Source organism: Phasianus colchicus, chromosome 18 (assembly GCF_987193195.1).
Source record: "Phasianus colchicus chromosome 18, bPhaCol1.hap1.1, whole genome shotgun sequence".
Lineage (NCBI taxonomy): Eukaryota > Metazoa > Chordata > Aves > Galliformes > Phasianidae > Phasianus > Phasianus colchicus.
Window position 1 is genome coordinate 7,674,651 of NC_143453.1, and position 20,793 is coordinate 7,695,443.

Consider the following 20,793-nt stretch of genomic DNA (forward strand, 5'->3'; position numbering starts at 1 on the left):
TTAGCAATGAACATAATTTTAAGTGTATAGTTCACAAATACTATCTAAAAGATCAGTTAATGAGTGATCTTACAGGACACTTTAGTGACAATTTTGACCCAGCAGGGACAATAGAAATGAGTAACCTTCTTCCTTAGCAGGTACGGGGCACGTGAGATGCCATTCAAAGCTGTTAGGATGACTTCAGAATTAAGGCAGTAGCCCTTTGTAATTAAAACACTGATAAACCATTCAATCCAGCTCCTCTAAAGGCAGTGGAAAAACTCCTGGTGACATCAGTAGTAACATGATCATGCTCTGACACCGTAAAACGACTTACAACAGAAGAATCCCCTGTTCTCCTCCCTGAAACCAGAGAGTTTTGAGATGGACTTTGGACAACATCAAGCCATGTGACACCACCACCCTCCACATTTGGACAGAAAAGGACTGTGTGCCAGCAGCACACAGGATGTGCCGGCTCATGCAAGCAATGCTGGAGGAATATGTGACTTCCTTGTACAAAACCAGAGGAGATTGGATTGTTGTGGTTGTTTTTTCCCCAATACTTACTAGAAAATTATTATTTCAGGAAACATAGGTTTCTACAAAGAGGACAGAAAAGGCAGAGAACAACTGATCTGCTGGAGGCTGCTCTGGATAGCTTATCCAGCCAATTAATAGATGCACTGCATAAGCATTAAACCAAAGCTGCATAGGATAGCATAGCAGAAACTTCTTAGTTGTTTCCAATTCAGCCTGCAGTTCCCTGGTTTTGATCTACCTCTGAAACCACCAGAACTGTAGCACGTCACATGTTTCCAACTTTTTTGCTCCCCATAGAAGTCACTAAGGAAAACTTTGCCTCCAACACCAGTTTAAAAAATCCTCTTTCTCCATTCAGAGAAAAACTAAGTTCACACTGCACACCATGACACACAAATGCTGCTGACCAAGGAGCTCCAACCAGCAAGCTATTTTGCAATTGTAATAAACTAAATACTGCACAAAAGGTCTGAAAAATACCCTGTGAGAGAAGAAAAGCACTGTGTGATCTCTTGCTTAAAAACAAGGAGACAAGCAGTAAGACTGAATGCTCATAGCTACAGAGTGTGTGAATAAGAGTTAGAAGTGGGACAGATTTTTGACAGACCACTAAGTTCTGCATGTGAAAGCTTCATTCCCACCCTCTTTCACTTATTTTAGTATTTAGGGACAAGGAAAAGCTGTTGCTAGAGTTGACTCTAGCACAGAAGTTATTTTTTAGTTCTGCACTCACACAGCAGCACCTGGCCTAGATCTATCCTAAGTGGAATTCAAACATAAACCTCTGAGTGCCAGGCTCAGATTCCACAGGCCTGACCCTGCTGCCCAAATATATATTCTCAGCAAACACAGCAAAGGTACCTCGACATGCAGCCACCACAGACTTGCAGCAATAGCTTCTCATACAGACGATATGTATCTTATGTAATATAGTTGAAAGCAAACATTTTTTTCATACCTGAATCTCATACATTCAGTTATAGGAGCAAACTACAGAAGTGTACTTTGTTCTTGTTTATTAATAGATTCCCACTGACTTTGTGCTCGAAAATCCTTTTTGCCTTGATAATTCCTATCCTAAAACTCTGCATTTGTTTTCCAATTCCCTCCCATACATGGCCATTCAATCTTTTGAGGTAGACTAATTTTTCTTTTAATAGCAAGAGACTCTTAATTTAATCAATAAAAAAAAAAAATCTGACTCGATATTACAGTAGCTGAATAGATTAAGCTGTTCAGCAACATAGAAAAGGAACTCTTTGGCTTCTCCCCAGCATTTTCTCCAGGAATTGGTTTTAGTTTCTTTTTTAATCTCCAATCGGTTTTGCTGGGGAGCTGGACCTGTAAGCTCAGCTCCTCAAGGGCCAAAACTAACAATATTTTCCCAAACAAAGGTTCATTCAGAGAATCAGATTATATGCATTGTGTGCTGGACCAGAGAAGCAGGCAAGTGAAATGCAAACTTTCCTACACTGAGCAAGTCTGCAGCACTTGCAGGGAGGCCACACTTTCACATCCTCAAGTTCATATCCACAAAGTTAATCCCAGTTGCAGCCTCAGGACACTAATCCCAGCCAAGTAAGCATTACAGTCTCTCATTTTCTTGAGCTTATCAAGTTCATCTTCCCTACCTGGAATCCTTGTACAGCAGCAGATTCCAGGCTGAGGAGGGATTTCATACTGCCCACACTTCACAAACAGGAGCTTCATGCTGAAGTTGCATAAAACATTCTAAATCAACCAAATACTCCCATAGTTAATTCTTCTCCATTTAAAAATAATATTTCGGTCAAAGGGACTAAAAGGCACAAATACGTTCTGTCTAAATATATCATTTTTATGACGGAAGCATTAAAAAAAAAAGTGATTAGCTGGAATTGCAACACCTGCCATGGATGCATTATTTAGACCTCTTGCACCCAGGGATGCACCTCCTGAAAAGGAACAGGAAAGTAAGAGATCAGTCACACCACAGGAGCAAACACTCTTGGCTGACCAGACACATTACAAGCCTTCATTTATTCATCTTAAAAACATAACATTTTGAGTTGGAAATCTAATTTGCCTAAACAAAGGCTCATGGGGTCAGGGCTCCGACAAGGAACAGATACCCACTGGCAGTGAAAAGCACAGCTCAGCACTGCCGAGTCTCAAGCACTGCCTGGTGCTGCTCTGTGTCCTCCTCAGCAGCAGCAGCACAGAGTCCCATGTTTTGCACACATTACGAATCTACGCTGACAGCCTTTTACACACCATTAGGTCAGTTGAGCAAAAGGGGCTTGCACTGCAGTTTTAGCCAAACATAACACGAGCAAGAGCTGCTACAGGAAGGCTTGTGGGCAGTTGGGAAGGGCCACTGGAGAAATGCTGAGACAGCATGGGCTGAAGGGGAATAAAGGCCAGCACAAATCTCCCAGAGACCTGGAGGCTGCGGCGTCCTTCAGCCAGTGTCTATTTAGGGACTCAAAATATTTGGATAGTTTCTGTTTTCCAGTTTAAAAAAAAATTAAAAAGAAATCAAAGGATATTTCTAAAAATGTTCCCACTTCTCAGATGTTCACCCAATATGATCTCACTTCACTACAGAACTGGAACAGCAAAAAGGAGAAAAAACTTCATAAATAACAGCAATGATATTTTGGTCAAAATACCAAGAAACTGACCCTGTTGTCACCATCCATCACTGACAACTCTGGAGCAAACCTCTCTGTGATCCTTGCTATACTTTAAGGTCACCCACCTACAAAGACCACATAGTTCACAAATACCAAAGCTTTTCAGGACATCATGTACTTTAACAAATATCAAGACTTTATTGAAAGAACTATCAGATAGTCTCTTGTAAAGAGGGTTTCTCAGCTTGTGTTTGGTCACTGAAGACTGGAAAAGCAAGCAGTCCTGATTGTTCTCTCACTTGGCTGGAGATCTCAGACAAAATAGGTTCAGTTTGTATCTTTGTGGCAAAAGGTTTTTCTGGCTTTCCAAATAAACATTAAAATAACGTGGTTTTTCTGAACTATTTCTGGTGTCTGCCAGCAACACCTGCGCTGCTCACATAACTGTAGTTAAGAATATCCTTCTCTCAGAAGAAAGCATTGCAAACACACTGAACAATAAAAAATCTTACAACTAAGAGCCACAAAACTTTTGCAGCAATATAGACTTACTTTAAAAAAAAAATAAAGTCCTCCACAGGAAATTGTTCTGATTTTTGTTTAAATAAACACTGCCACCCAAAGTTCCTATTTTGGTATGAAATGACAATTGTCATTTATTCTCCTGGCAAAGAAGATGTAGATGTGAAGAGCACACAAATTGAAAAGTACCACAATTTCTAAGTATTCTGTTTTTTAAGGCAGTGGATTTCAAATCTCTATTGGAACTGAACATCAATGCATGCTTACTATGTGGAATTTAATGATAACTCGATAAAATGATACTTATGGTAGCATATTCAAACACTAAAAAAGGCAAGAAGCATCTGAATTTATACTGCATGTATGTATATATATTTCTTGTGATTAAAAGGTTTAATTATAGGCTCACATGCAATTTTTTCCATATCCTAAGTCTCTCTGCCTGTGCACAGAATCGATGGCATGCAGCACATCTCAAGCATCAAGCACACTGCTGGCCCCTAATGCTGTTTACTTCTCAGTGCCCATACTTGGATTTATAGGTTATTATTTAGGGTTAACAACAATGCCACTCACAAGTTTCTCCACAGTGCTTTCATTCTCATTCTGCATTGGAAAACTGAGAAACAGACCTATTAACATTTCATTTGCCACTTCTCTGCTCTGGCCAGCTGAGGTGTTTTTGCTTCCAAAGCCACGGATGCCCTTCTCTGTCCCCCACAGGCGATGAGCTGCCACCTCAGCAGCTACTGGATACATGGAAGACTCCAGTCTGACCAAGTTTAAGAGTAGTTTCACAGGTCAAAGCATTCAAGTAGCGCATGGGCAACACCCTCACCAAAGAATGCAAGGCCCTGCCACAAACCTTGAGGTAGTAGCATTTTTCAAAAATGATTGGAACCCTTTTTTCTTTACTTCAATATGCACAATACATTTTATTTATTAATGGAACAGACTGAACTTCTTTTAACAATTTCTCATCCAAAAATCATAGGCTTAAATATGAGAAAGTTCAGATCAAGCAGTTAAACAAGAAAAAGTGTGGTTACACAGCTGGAATTAGTGGGCAGTGTTAAGAACAGAAGGTGCTACCAGAGCAGCCTACAATAATTGCTGGGTAAGAGGGTGGAAAGTCAATTTCTTTTAATGTTTGGTGGTGTTTTTTTGGTTTGGGTTTGTTTTTTTTTTTTTTTTTTTTTGTGGTGCAGCTTAATGCTTCATGTTTTAAATGACTCATCCTTGTAACAAAATGAGCACGTTATCTCTGTATTCAAAGCAGTAAGCATGAAGCCTGCTCACAGAATGCCAGCAGCTGTTCACTGCCTGCAAGCTGCAGGGCAAGAATTAAAGGCAACCAACTAGAGTTGCACAGCTTCAAATACAGCCTCTTTTCTTTTGCCTTTGTCACTGATACAAGGATTGCACACAGTCAGTACTGTGCCTGGGGCCAGGATGACCAGAAAATGAGCACCCAGCATCATCCACCAACTTGTCAAAACTGTTTTAGTGCAATCAGCTTGAGAACTTCAATTTAGGGAACATTTATTCTTTGCCCGAAAGGAGGAAAAGACACCATCAGCCTTAATGCACCTCATGACTCTAACATGCAATGGCCCACCAGTGACACCCTGATGTGCAGCAGTGAGGACGGTGATAGAAGTCAGATTCTTCACTGCACTTTCCTCTCCAGCAGTTTTCTTTTCAGCTTCCTCTTTGATGCACACTTCCCTGTCAGAAAACAATCACAACACTCACGCATCCTTTTCCTCCCATCTTTTCCTTCTCTTCATCCTCTCTGCTGCTCAAGGATGACTTACAAGTTTGGTGAGGCAAAGGAAGCACCCTGTACCTATCTAACAAGGTTGTTCTGCTATGAACTTTCCTTACAAAAATCTCTGCTGGGAGGCAGAGGAGCTTTCCCTGCTGTCAGCACCTGCTATGATGCTCAGCAGCATGTTGCACTGATAAGCATATCAACAAAGGGCTTCACACAAGACCAATATACTTGCTTGACACTACAAAGAGCTCTTGTCAAGAACAGTGATCAGAAACCAGTGCAGCTCAGAGCACCTTCCTTCCCAATTATAAGGACAGCTGCTGGCAAGAACCCCCTTGTACAGAGCTAGAAATGAATGTGTCAGGATCCTTTTGTGATTCAGGTCTTAGCCTGGATTAATAGACTGATCAAGGTGTGATAGTCTAGGACCTTGTTTTAAGCATCTAAATTGTCGTTCAGAGACTTTTCACACGCAGAGCCCCTGAAAAACCCAAACAAACCCTATCAGCACAGGGGATCAGCACAGCTCTCATACCTACAGGAACTAAGAAGTGTTTACCAGGCAGAGAAACTCGAAACCAGAACTTCTGCCACAGAGGATAATGTAACATTCCCCGCACAACATAGCCAGCCTAAAAATACACTGCAAGTCTTCAGGGATCTTGTTCTGAAAATGACTTAAGTGTTTTAAAGAGAAGCGACGCTCCCCATCTCTCCCCTTGCAAAACAAAGCTTTCATACCATCTGTCTGCAAGCACCTCCCTGCAGCACGAGGAACACCAGACTTGTTACCAAATTCAGTTATTACAGAGTTGAGCACATGCAGCTTATTGAAAGCTCACATAAAAGCTAGAGCAGAAACTACACAAAGGATAGAAGCAGACGAAAGGCACAGTTGTGTTTCTATTAAGGCTACTGAAAGATGAAAAAAATCCCACAGAAAGATAATGTAGGGAGAAAACTCCTTCCAGAGTTAACATAAAACAGACCGAAATGAGGAAAAAAGGAGCTTGGGGGTTGAAAAAAAAAAAAAAGGCAGAACAGACTTCACAAAAAAATACTTCTGTTGAAGCTAAGTGCAAACCAATGCTTTCTCACTAACTCCGCCAACACCAGAGGCACTCAGTGCTGGGACCTGCGAAGCCTCAGCTCCTCTTGGCCCCACTGCAGGACCCTGGGACACCCCTGGGAGCCAACACAGAGCCCACAGGCTCGGGGGGGGGGGGGGGTGGAGGGCTGGACAGATAACAGGCCTTCATCTCCAGGCCAGCAGACAGCAGGCTGTGGAAACTTCCCCAGCTCCCTGACAGGCTGTGTAAGTGAGCCGGGGCTGAAATAAGTGGGACACGAGGCAGAAGCGTGCTAATGCTGATGACACAGAATCCGTGTCACTTTTCCCACACGGCTCTCGTTGCCAATTTAGGATTGGACAGGCTGAGGGAGAGTCCTGGAGCTCTGGTTCCCACACAGGGATGTTGAGATCAGATCTGGCCAAGAGAACGTGAAACACTTTCAAAGCTTGTCAAAAAAATAAATAAATAGAAATGAATGCAATTTGTTCAGCAATAAACTGCTGAAAACTGGAAGGCTGAGAAGCATGGGAATGCCAACAAGTTTTCAGGATGCTCAGTGCACTGAGTGGAAGGAGCACTGAGAAAATGGAGCACTGTGACTGCTCAAAAAGCAAACTCAAAATCCTCCCCCACCTCCAGTGCCTCCTTTAAGGGAAGCAGAAGGACAAATTCAGAGGCACTGAAAACTGAATGCTGGCATCATTCAAGAAATAAGTCAGACACTAAGATGTATAGGCAGGTCATAGTGATTATGATACAATTATGTTTCCAAGCTTTTGGAAAAGTGAGGAAAGATGAGAACTGTTGCTGAGTGCATTGTATTTGGGGCGAATAGTGTCCTGGGGGCACAGCAAACCAAGTCAGTGTGCACAAACACAAATCACACAGGAACAACTGCCAGCAGCACCAGACAAGCAGGATTCCCTCTGCCCCTGACCTCCCAACACTCATTCCTGGTCAGTGGGATTGCACAGGATCCCAGACAACAGAGCTCTTCCAGCCATTCAAGTTTCTCTCTCCTTAGTGGTATATACTAATCAGGAACAGGAAGTTTGAAAGCAGCAGTTTAAAGCTTTTTTGTACTTCCTGCCTCTCCAGAGTACACGCAGGCAGCCCTCCAAGTGGCATTTCTTATAAAGTCATCACTTTGCTCACAGGAACCACCATGACCAAATATTCCTCAGCACAACAGTCCAGACATCTGCCCATCATTCACCCCCACACTGGTTAAGACACAGCTGGACAAATGATCCCCTTTCAAGGACACATTTTCAGAGAGTCCCACATGGTTTATGTCCCAAAGCAAGCAGTGCCTTCCCGAGAAAACAATTACGATATCAGCACTTTCCTGAGCATCACTACAAACAACCTCTACTACAAAAATCCTCCCTCACCAAATGACCCTCCTCCATGACTCTTCTTCAAATCATGTTTTTTCCACGTGCAAAAAATCACAATATAACAGCCTCAACCTTCACTTTGTAGAGTTCCTTGGAGTGCTCAAATTAAATAACCTGTCACATATTTATTGCTGTAGGGAAAGCAGTCTCTCTAACCTTCCTAGGAGCTGTGTCTCCATTTCCAAAAGCTCACCGTACCCACACAGGCTACAACCACCACATGCAGAGGTCAGATCCCAAACCTAAAAACTGCTAATAAAAATTTAGGCTCCTTAAGCTCTGCAAAGATTTTTACAGGAGATCCGAGTGTTCTACTTGTATGACTGGATACTGAAAACAGATGGGATGCATGCTGGGTTCCTAAATAGAGCTTTCACTGAGCAAAACTTTATTAGAAACAGTAATTAATTAGCTTCTACTGCAGATTTGCGCACATCTACTCATAGAGCCTATGAGTTGAGCTGTGCTCTGTGATAATATTTGCAGATTTGATAAAGCAAGTGAAATCTAATCACGTGGTTCCTTAGAAGGGTTAACTATTTCACACTGCAAGACAGAACAGAACACAGGAATGCCTCTTGTTCCGATGCAGTTTGATTACTCCTTCCCCTCCTTTACAGAAGGAATGACTCAGATCACAGAGGCATTCAAGTCACACACATACTGGCTGTGCTTTCATAAAGCAGAGGAATAACCAAAACCTTCAGGCAGCCTCTCAGGGAAGGCAGCCGTGCAGTAGGCTGATATCACCAAGAGCAGCCACACAGCAACACATACTGAACTTATCTGAAGTTTCCAGAGGCCAAGTGCCACTGACACGTACTGTCCTGTGCTGCCCTGAAAAAAACCCCACAATGTTTCTGTAAAAAAAAGCTACAACAAAATGAGTGTGCTCGAAGGCTACAGCTTCTGTAAGGCAAAAGACAAGCCTCTTATTAACAAAGATAAAAGGTTAGCAAACAGTGAAAGTGCTGCCTGGAATTTTTTCACTGCTGATACGAAAACAGCGTCTAGCTGACTGCAGTACTTGGCAACAGACCTCTCCTGCCTTACCGTAAGAGCTGTATGAACAGCCATATGGGTCAGGCCAAAGGTCCCAGCACTCCAGCAGCAGCCACAAGTAAGTGCTTTGGGAACAGTGAGAACAGGACAAGCACGTCTGCGTGACGCTCCCTCCAGTCCCCAAAATGCTCCCACCCTCCACCTATTTCCTGCTGAGGGAAACTGGTAAAGGCAGCAAAGCCCTACTGCCACATCTCTGCTGGCCTTGCACATCTCAGGCAGCCCTAAGACAAATCAAAATAGAACGTGGCACTGTGAATTACCAGCTAGGTCAGGAAACCAAGAGCTTAAATCAACTCCAATTCATGCAGTGGGTTAACTGAGTGTTCTGCATACCTTGACTCTGTGCACATTTCTGAGAAGTTGCTCTTTTGTAAACACTTCTCAGCTGTAAAGGGAAATGATATTTATCTACTCTCTAAAAGCACATCGGAAGAACTATGCTACTTCTCCTTTCACTACGTCTATAGACTCTTTTGTATTCATACCTGGGTGAGTTGAATGAGTATTGATTTGGCAGCTCTTTGGCTGGAAAACAGAGGGATAACAGCATTCTTAATAGACAAGAAGCACCGCAGTTACTGCTGCAACAGATTCAGACATCCCAGTGTTTGATAGATTGCTGTGAAATAGCTGAAAGCCTGCAATGTCTGCTTTCTATTTTCACAGATTTTTAGGTGTCAAACATGATTGCTAAGCACCTAAAATAAGTAGTTTCCTCCTTAGGGATATTTTTGTCTTTGGTCAAATTTTTTCTCCCATCCCATCACTAGGTTCATTTGTACTAAGGCTGTAACAAATATTGACAACACACAAAGTATTTCTCTGGCTCTGTAGCAGATAAAAGAATTTCACAATAATACCAAAATCCTTTTATTTACTTCTTCCTTCCTAAAAATGCCATATCCTCAAACCCAAAAAAGTCATTTTTGTGCATGTTCCCAGGCCGCTGATCTGTTCCCCCACTACAACCCTCAATTTTCTTTCTCAAAAGCTGTGTTGTAGAAGAGCAAAAGAAAGCAGACCATTCCCTCTCACTGCCTTCCCACATTCGCCACGCCACCACGTAATTTTCTGTTCCAACCCTCCATCCCAGCAGGGACAGATGTTTACCAAGCAAACAGAAAGCTGGACTAAGCTGTAGTATCCGTGCAGACATTAATATGCAGGAGTTTAAAAGTATACAAGGAAACATTTATACCTTTGTTGAACACTCTATGCAATGAGTTAATATGGACAGAGTGGTATGTAACATTCAGGTCCTTATGTACTGCTAACATACCAACACATTTCACAGCCCATTCCTGAACCCCCAGATCAGCTTAGCTGAACTTGGAGCTTGTTGTGTTGCCTTTTGCACAAATACAACAAACTCTTCTGGTACAGACAGCTCCCACCATCACTACCATCAGCAGACTTCGACTTCCCATGGATAAGCCTGCTCACATTCAGATACTCCTCATAACCAGCAGAAACCAAACATCCTAGAAAATTAATTATATAATTCTTTGCTCTGGAAAACGTGGAGCAGATAACAGCTGTGGCCATTGTTTGGTACATCAGAAAAACAGAACCTTCCACTGGCCTCTCCCCATTTGGCACTTCTGTAACAACTGACAGGGCCAAAGCTCACGTATTTCCTGTCTCCAACATGCTACAAAGTCAGTGCTCTCAATAACTAATACAGGCTACATCAAGTGTCATACCAGAGCACCAAAAGCAAAGGTCTGCATAATGAGAAAATAATAAAGAGCAGTCAAGGGCTTCAAAGAAGGATCACAAGGAACTGAGCAGCTCTTCCACAATTCATATTCCATTAGTCCCTGCCCCTTTGGAAATTATTTCATTTGTGACGGTAAATAATGAAAAAATTATCAGCAGCCAAAAATCAGTGTTCAAGATGCAGCTAGAACACGTTCCGCTGAGTAGCCTGTGCAGGCTGCAAGCACATTCACATGAACGTACAGTTACTAGATGGTAACCAAATGCAGTGGGCCCAAGTTATTTTTAGGTCTATTGTGAAACCCCAATGTCACTTCATTCCAGCTGCTGCAGGGACACAAAAGTACATCCCACAGATGTACTTTACGCTGTACCACCAGTCCTAGTTTGCTGATCTCATCCTGCACTAGCATTTTATGGGATGAGAACTTTGCCAAGGTGATAAAGCCCCTGGCAGGAACAGGGCAATGCAGACAAGAGCGGTGTTCTTGACAGCTGGCTCACATGGGAAACTTATGGCTGCCACACTGAGGAGCGGCTGCATTCTCTGCAGCCTTGCTGTGGGTCTCACAGCCGTGCACTTCAGCTGCTGTGTCCTTGAACTGCCACAGCAGAGCACCCATTACTGTGAGACCTTGAGGGAAGAGAGAGTAAACAAAGTGGCAGAGGGATAAGGAGGCCAGGACTTTGAGTAAACATCCCATGCTGGAAAGTTCTGAAAACAATGAAAGTGACAGATTCTGGCACCAAGAGCATCCTCCAGGTCCCTGTAGTGTTTGCTTGAATCTTGTTACACAGAAATATTGCTAGACGGGAAGAAAAAAAACCCTGCTGGTATATAAGGACTAACAGACTTCAGTGTTGGAAGAATCAGTGAAAAGAAAAGCCCTTACCCTGTTTATGCATGGTCCTGCAGATCTGATCTAAGTACAAGATGCACTGCAAACTCTGCAGGATTGAAGAGTAGCCCAGCATGGCTCTCCCACTCACCCTGCCAGGTTACACAGCCTCAGGACCAAGCGCCTGTGTTAACCACAGCTGTTCAATGACAGTTCATGTGAGCTCTCAACACAGATCACCTCCAAAGCATGACTCCTTTAGGATACCACAGGAAGTAAGCACAGCAGAAGACCTCACAAACACAATGCTGAGACTTGCAAGCTGCCACCTTCCCCCTAGATTTGCAAGACTGAAACATAAACAACACAGCTGCTGTTTCACTTCCAACACTAATAATGGCAATCCTCTTTCTCAAAAGGGCCAACCTATTACACAATAACAGGGCCACTTGGATCTTCTCCTTACCCCTTGGTCACCCATAAGGCTCAGCTCTGCAACTCATTTTTACTCACAAGCCACTCCCAGAACAAGCAGACTCCACTGAACACCAGCAAAGACAAGACCACCCTTTTATTTTCCAGGTGAGATGGGAAGGTATCTTTTTGTGCTCATGCAGAAACAATATCATAACAAGCATCAGATTCCTGTACTTGTACAAGGATAGCTCCCTTTGAAACCAAGTGGGTAGGTCTCTCAAGCTTCCTTCCTTCTTCTGTTTCAGCTCTGAACCATTACCCCAAAATTCTGTGCTTTAGTTTCCACATCACTGAGGGAAAGCACAGGGAAATACTGTTTATCTGCAACTAAAGAGAGAAGCACAAACAAAACATACGTAATTTATCTGTAAAGACATCCTCTGCTTGCTCTGGTGTGGTATAAATGAACAATAAAGATATCCTCTGGAAATCTAAAAATCTCCCATGACATTTTAAAAAAGCCAACATTTCTCCCTGTACATAGCAAGGCATTCCCAAATACAGGTAATAAAACACATTAAAATAAAAGACTACAGTCACTGCTTCCATGCAGCTGAACTAGAAATACAGAGATGAGAAAGCCTGTAACTGCGCATCAGTGCTGTAAATAACGTTCTGATGATGAAAAAGCTGTCTGACAAAACTTTAACAAGCCATTAAAATTTGACAAGGCATTAAAATCTTTTTACACATTTCAGAAAAAGCTTTCTACTCGTTAAGTAGAAAGCTTAGCTACTTAAACAGCTGAATCCTTTTTCTAATAGCATCATGCTATGTCACAAAACACATCATGTTAAAGGGTTATCTGTAGGTCAGCGGAGGTCTGGCCTAAACACACTAACATATCACTAATTAAACAACACCAGATTCGAACACCCTGCTCTATGAAATCCAGGTGGTGATCTGCAGGCGCTCCCTGTCTGTTCTGTCACCTTTTGCTTTATAGCCCTGAGAGGATGAAGCAGCTGCCAGAGCTGCTCATCTCAACCTGGGCTTTGTACCTTCAGCATACAGTGAGCATGGGCTGGGAGCTGCAGCACTCCCCTGCTCTGCCTCCTGCAAAGGGTATTAAGCAGGGATGTTTTGGCTAACTTCTAAGGTCGCCCGGCCAAGGGAACCATTTGGCTGTGACGTGGGTCTGGACAGCTTCCCAAGGTCCTGTCCATGTCCAGTCCCATTTTCTATTATACATAGGAAAGCACTAACTGTTACTAAATTTGCTCCCAAACAGCACTCTGGATTTGAACGCCTTAAACACCTTAGGTCAAACATAAACCTACTCAAGAGAGATGGAATCAGAATTGCCCTGAAGCCAAACCTTCACGCTGCAACTGAACAGCCAGAGCCCCATTTCACACACTCCTTTACCACTTCCTCCTCAGGGGCTTTAAGCTTGCAAGAGACCTATAAGAAATCATCACATGCATGAGAATGACAGGCAGATAAACTATCCCTATGTGAGTTTGAGCAGCCAAACCATCTGCTCAGTCCAACACCCGCTTAGCTCAATGAAAGCAAGCCCAGCAGCTGCTGTGCATCAAGCTAAGGGAGGGGAGCAGACAAGGAGCCCGCAGAATGCAACCAGTCGCCTGACAGCATGGCCCTGCAGCCATCTGGAGTGCCACGTTCACCTTTTGTGCAAATTTCTCTTACAGAAAGGGGTCATGCCTCGCTTGGCAGTAAAGTGTTTGACAGCTTAAGGAGGCGGATGCCGTTTAGACTTCCAAATACAACAAAACAGTTCTCCACAGGGGAAAAGGCCAAACTTCTCTATGCATAACAGGATTTTTCTAGGAAAAAAAAAAAAAGCAGATTCTCCAGAAGGCCATGGTCAGAAACAGACCTGAGAATCCTAAGCTGATGACCCGGCTGTCCAAGCTTCTTGGCAATGGCACACCACAGCCCTTTCACAGGGAGCACGATGCTGCTCACAGCCCATTTCCCATGAGCAGGTGCTCCTCACCCGCAGCCCAGCAAGTGCCAAAGGCAGTAAGCAGCACACTGCCTTCCCGATGCATTAAGATTACTGTTAAAATACCAGCCTGGTTTTATTACCCTGTAATTTGCATCTGCAGCTCCCCATCAGCTACAACTCAGTGCCTTTTCTAACAGGTGTCACTAAGCTGCAGGTCTTTTGCCTCATTTCCTCCTAAATCTTCTGTTTGTCTCCTTGCCTTTATTACTTAGCTTTGTAGCTGAACTGTCACCTTTGATATAGATTCCTTTTAGGTTCCCGTGATAGATCATTGCTCAACTTTATTCCTCCATTTCTCCTTCTCAAAAAGGCTGCTGCACACACCTGGCTTTCTGCAGTGTTTTTTCCACTTTCGTGAAAGAGAAAGGGAAAAGGAAAAGTAAGCAGTTAGCTGATTTATCTAAGATCAACAAGCCAGAAACTAAGGGCCAGAGAAAGGCTTTGTGTTCATGTCACAAAGCAAATAAGCTGCAGCAAACGCATGCTAGAACACTTCCGATGGCCATTACTGCCTGATTTACAAAGAGATGCCTACATTAATTATACTGCAAGTAGCATAAAGACAGCACCTTCCACATTCAAAGCAAATAACCCTCCAGCTCCTTTCTGAGCAAACAAACATATTTTGAGAAGCCCACGTTTAGAATTTCTGTTCTAGCAGTAAAACTAGCAGAACTGATTTCAGGAAAGCCTAGCTTTTCCTAACCCTGTTTTTCCAGCCTTCCTGCTTCAGAAATTGTGACAATAGTGCAACTTCAGCTTGCACTAAAAACAATCAGATTCAGAATTTTCCATCACTGTCTGGAACACAAAGAACCAACTCTATTTTCTTTGGAGGTCACTGAAACAAGTACTTTTTCTAAGCATCTATAGAATTGTTTTATACATATTTTAAAGGTTTCCTTCCCAGAGTGAAAGGAAAGTTCATAGGACAGCTGTAAAATATTTCAATAGCCATCAAAGAGTTCAGAAAGCTCGCCTCTTTCCTTAGAAGTAGCTTAGAAGTTTTGTCTTTAAAGAGACTGTTCATGTCTGTGACATTACAATATCAAAGGACAGAAGAGGAAAACTGTAAATGCAATTAATTTCTGCATACAAAGGAAAGGAAGTAGCTAGCCTATAGCCTACAGTCTGTTAATTAAAAATGAAATAACAGATTAGATCCTAACTGGTCCAAGCTTCTAAGCTGATCAGCTTTGTTGTTTTGTTTTAGAGAGACAAGCCTTTCTTTCCTATAGCAAAAGGAAGCAAGGCAGCACCGGAGCAGCCCTCGCACTCCCCCTGCTCCCATTTAATTGAACTTGATCATATCGTCGTATCCCCTTCCTGTTTTCATCTCCATGACCTCTATCACCACTATCGACCCCAATGTGTGCCTTTAACTTGGCTCTTCTCATTCATCCAATGCATTCCTCAAAGATCCTTGTAATTTTACTACAAATCTCAGCCAGCCTCCCACCTCCCACCTTGTCCTCTCACTCCCCTTTCTTTGCAAGTGATCACCCAATATTATGATTACAGGAAAAATTCCACTCATACAGAACATTTAACAGAGCTGACTCTCTTTCAGGCCTTTCGGTTTCTCTGCAAATTTAGAACACCTTTCTGGCATTGCAGAAATGCCTGCCCATCGGCTCAGTGGAGCTACACAGCTCCATTACACCTCCCACCACTTCCTACCTTGCAGCAGCTGTGGGTACCCCTTTGTTTAAGGCTCAGGGATACAAAGACAGACCAGCAGCTGCTGTACCATCAGCTCTGCCTTCCAAGAGAGGGGAAATCTTTTTTCCCAACACGTAAGAGTCACAAACAAGCACGATTCAGTGAACTACAAAAGGAGTAGATAGAAGTTCATGAGGAAAGCTGAGAAATTGGGATTTTTTGGCTTTAATTCCTCTTGCTATTCAGATGAAAGAAAGAAAGAAAAACAGGTAACCAAAATGCTGATTTCTGCTGCCAAAATCTACTTCGTTCAAAGCCCACCATAATCACACAACACAAAATCCTCACAAAAAGAAATCCATATCTCGCAGTTCAGCCAAGAACTTGGCAATCTGAGGACACACAACTCCCCATTTCCCTATTTCAACAACCCAACAAAAATGACGGTTATGAAATCCACATTGTGTTTATGCCAGAAAATAAGATCTGTTTACTACTTGGGAACGCAGGACAAGAAAACTACGAGACAACATGCAGATGGATTGGTAAATCACAAGATGATATCAACAGCACGGTTTTTATAAGAAGTGCAATTACTGCAGACCACACCTCTGCAGTGCACCCCACACAGCAAAACAAAAAACAAAAAAACACAAAAAACAAAGAGCACAAGCCACCAAAAGCACCAGGCACGGAGCCTGCTGGAAAAAAAAAAAAAAAAGGTTGTTCCTGCATCTAAATCTGTCTTCGGAATTTATCATTTCTTCCCAGGCATGCGTAGCACCGAAGACACCAAAATCTTAATTTTCACACAACCACTATTAAATATTTACTTTGGCAAAACAGATGCATCTTTGAAATGAGCACAGCTCAGCAACCTTTCTGAAAACCTTCCTGAGGCTCAAGGTTGTCACGGTGCAACTTACCAGTTACTTAAATAGAGCTTAAAAGCTTATGACTATATCAAGCACTTGACTTAAGCAAGGTAATAGGCTCAGTAACACTGTCCTGATTCACATTATGCTCCGAACATAGCATACCTTACCCACCAGTGCTCATAACACAGCAACTCAATTCAAATTAGGATTAATTTATGAAGTGAGCACAGGTGTATTTGTCAGAGTTGTTCCCACAAGTAGCATATAAAAATGAAGAGATAAATTCTGGAAGCGTTTTCCAACCTGCTAGCACCACTGCCAAGAACTTCCCAAAGCACTCAGTCACTGTATGTGAAAACGTGCTTTAGAAACAAGTCAATCTGAAATGTCAGTCCAGCACCAAAGGGAGTGTTTTTGGCTTACATCTACATAAAGCAATGGGGTCAGATTGCCAAAGAGGAGAGATGAGATCTAGAAATGACCTGGCAAGCTTCTAAAAAGCAAACTGATGCCACGGCTCCCACACCTCACACTCATGTTCCGTGCAACTTTAACGAGCAGGATCCAGAAGGTTTTAAACAAGTACCTAATGCCAGCACTAACACTCTTACCTTAAATACAACGCCTGGCGTGCTCCTTAAGCTCTCATTAGAAGGTGAGAAGGTTCTGAGGCTACTTAATAATAAACAAGCCCACAAAGTCATTTTCATTTACCCTATCATGTCATACCGCCGAGTAAGATTGACATCAGCTGGCATAATTACACGTAACAGAAGTCTAAGAGGAAAGCCACCCACATTAAAGAACAACTCACGCTCACTAATTCCTAAAATAAGGCTCATGCTTTGTTTACACCTTGTACATTACCACACACAGCTGGCTGACCTGCTCCCTCAGCTGCATGGATCTTCTGCCTGCCAATGCAAGAGGGAGATCTGTATTTCTACATGCATATTTTAGATTTTGGATCTTCCACTGCACGTTCCCAAAGCAGAGCTTTCCACAGGGAATGCTGCCACTCCCATATTCCAGCCCAATAGGGCCATTAATGGCTTGCAGCATCCTTTCTTACAGCACATTTTTTCACCTCACAAAAGCCTTCAGCCTGGGTGCTATAAGGAACTGAAAATTATTCTTCTGCTGAAGATGACAGTGCTGTAAGACCAAATTTGGAAAAATTCTTCTTTCCAGATCTCAAAAAAAAGAGAATCAACCAACTTACATTACGATGTGCTATAACCAAAACATCTCAGAATATAGTTCAGTTTGGGAAAGTTATTTTTGGGTGATGTAAATATTTGGATAAGTTTAAAGTCAGTAAATGGTTCCAGTAAATTAAATATCAGGATTACATTTCATTTGATGTAATTTACGTAACAGCCATTACGGGCCACATAATTATTGGCATAGCTTCTCACTAGTAGAAGGAACAATGGCAAAGGTCGTTTCCATTTTGGAAAGCATATTTTTTAAATCTTTATGTATAAAGCTGCCTACCCGCCATGTACCAACTGCAGTTACGTGCGCTACTTATGCACACAAAGATGTGCAAGGTCACACTGTTTTACAGCACTGAGATGAAAGAGCTGGAAGAGAAAAACCAGGGCTCTTCTACCTCCGCCAGCACAGTACAGTTACCACAATCAATCTCATGAAGAAACCTGGTGACAATTAGATAAAGTACAGCCCGCGTGACACCTGTGGTAAACTGCAGCGTTTATAAGTAACTTATTGATTCAGCAGATTGTTTTAATCTCCGAACTGTACAGCAAAGCGTGCTCCGGCCACGTTTTCCTCTGTGAAATAGCTCATCTGAAATGAGGTTCTTCTGCCTGTGCAGATGGATACGTGACTGAGACACATAGGATGAAAATCAAAATCAGGTTAGCTTGTACTGCTCAAAGGCACGAGGCAAACACTTCCATCACGTTCAGAAACAGCTTCTTTTTTAATCATAAAAAAGTGCAGCAGTTGCTTAATAGAACAAAGCTATTTAAGACAAAAAAATATATTTCCAGCACAATTAGAAGAGGCCAGGCTATGCTACGCATCCCCAAGTGAATGTGATTCAGCATAAATCTGACCATCTCAAAATTAAATCATCCTGACCTGGCAGAAAAACTTCCTTTGCTAGTTCATCGGTAAGGCTGATAGATAACACAATTTAGTGCTTCTTTTTAAGACTTAAACACTGAGATATCAGCAATGGGTGTCAAGTGTAAATAAATATTGCGCACACAGCTCTGTTACATCAACTTCCTTGTTTCTGTACTTAACGTAGTTATCAACCTGCTCCAGAAACATGACTTGCTGGCTCAGGCCCTTCATTGCTGGCTCTGCAACAGCCACAATGCCAAAAGACACTTCTGCACCTTTCTGCTGTGGGGTTATTTTCTTGTTTTTCTCTAGCATGGGTTTCCATCCAGTGACAGCAGTAGAAAAAGTGCGCACATGATATCTGCATTTTTTGTCAGCAATGATAAAGATACAGCAAAGGTAACAACAAAACCATCCCCGAGCCAACCAGAGCCCCTCAGACCAACATGAAGCAAAGCAAAAGAGGCACACGCTGTTCCCCTAAGTGCCACATGCCCCAAGGAGAGTACAGACCACTTCTAAGGCAGTGAGCCTCAGCCTACATGTGTAATAGAGGCTGGTGAGGAGATACACAGAAGCTGTGTCACTCCTGATACTTTTGGTTCCTCCGCATATTCCTCTCAGGCAGAACGGTTGATTTTTAGTGTCACGTTTTTATTTTGTTTTGTAAATGCTAAGATTTTATGAGCCTCTTCACATCAGTAACTAATAACCTGCTGGTACAAATTACCCAAGCAAGGTTACTTACAGCTCTGTTTTCTCACTAAAGGTACCAAGCGGACGGTTCTATTGTTTCCTCTTCACTGAGCAACACTTCAAAATAAATAAATTCTAAAACCAGAAGAAAAGCCCCTGTAAAAAGGCAAAGAATAGAGACATCTGGGGTGGGCAAAGTTCGGCTCCAGCTAACATGGCTCCTACAAACGAAGATAAGTATTCCTGTTGATAACGCTCAGGGGAGTTTTCCATCATCCCTTCTAATCAACTTCCAGAACACGTTTAATAGAGAACATCAGACCGGATCCCGTTCTGATCTATCGCGTGGAACAAAAGGTTCTGGCAGACACACATCTTTCCCAACACTTCTGATCCATCGCTCTGCCTCCATTTTGGAAGACAGACAAAGGGCCTAAATGTGGACGTAACATCTGAACAAACTGATGGAAAGCAAAACCGAAGTCAGAGCGCGAGGCGCCGATAAACCCAGGAAGTGCAGCGCTCAGCTGCAGCCACCGGAACAAAGGAAACAATGACAGACTCTACTTTCTTGAGGCAGTTACAGAAAGAGAGCCGGGCAGAAAGCTCAGAGAGCGGTCCCGGTGTCACAAGCGCTCCCCGCGAGGCTCTGCCTCGGGCTCCGTGCAGAAGACGGCCGCTCGCACCAAAGCCGGCGGCGATGCCGCGCGCTGCGCCCACGCCGGGACGGGATCGGCGCGCCGCGATCCGCGCTGCCCCCGGTGTCCCCGCACGCCTCGAAGCGCGGCGGGCGCGGGCCGGGGCGCAGCTTTCCCTCAGCGCCGTGGCCTAAGCGCAGCGCAGGAGCCCCAACTTCTCGTGCGGCAGAAGCGGCTCCCGCACGGCGTCGCGCGGCCCCGCCCGCCCCCGGCGCTGCCCCGGCCCCGCGCCCTCGGGCCCCGCGCCCCTCCCCGCCCCCCTCGGGGCTTTCCCCGCGCCGCCGACTCGCGGCCGGTACCTGTAGGCCAGGGACATGCACTCGAAGAGCTTCGTGAGGGACGCGTCGATGCTCAGCCGCCCCCCGGCGCCGCCGCCCCCCCGGGCCGCCCCGAACTGGTAGGTCTGGCAGGTCTGCTCGTTGACCGTGTCGAAGTCGTAGCCCTTCTTGGGAGGGTGCTCGCTGTGAGGCGACGACACCATGAAGTGGCCCGAATGGATGATCTGGGGGCCCGGCGGCTGCCCCCGCCGCGGCCCGCACCGCCGCCCTCCTCCGGGCGAAGCGCCGCCGTCGTCGGTGTCCGACGAGTCCTCGTCGGGCTCCGTGCGGGGGGACAGCGGCCCCGCCGCGCCCAGGAGCTGCGCCGGCCGCATGAACACGTCGGCGGCCATGGCCCCGCTGCCGCCGCCGCCAGCCCCCGGCCCGCTCTGCGCCGCCACCGCCCCGCTCCGCCCCGGACCGGCCCTCAGCGCCCCGCCCCGCCGGCAGGAGCCGGA

General features: G+C 44.2%; 1 protein-coding gene across 2 annotated transcripts in view; it reads right to left on the reverse strand.

Annotated features, from left to right (window-relative positions):
* MLXIP (MLX interacting protein) overlaps nucleotides 1-20,730 on the reverse strand; it is a 45,565-nt gene extending 24,835 nt beyond the window's left edge. Inside the window, exon 1 of one of the 2 annotated variants that reach the window (XM_031592551.2) lies at nucleotides 20,318-20,730. In XM_031592551.2, coding sequence (XP_031448411.1) covers nucleotides 20,318-20,688 — 371 coding nt within the window. In that variant the 5' untranslated portion in view covers nucleotides 20,689-20,730. The remainder of the gene's footprint in view (nucleotides 1-20,317) is intronic. The other variant, XM_031592550.2, reaches the window with a different exon arrangement.
* Between the last annotated feature and the right edge of the window lie 63 nt (nucleotides 20,731-20,793).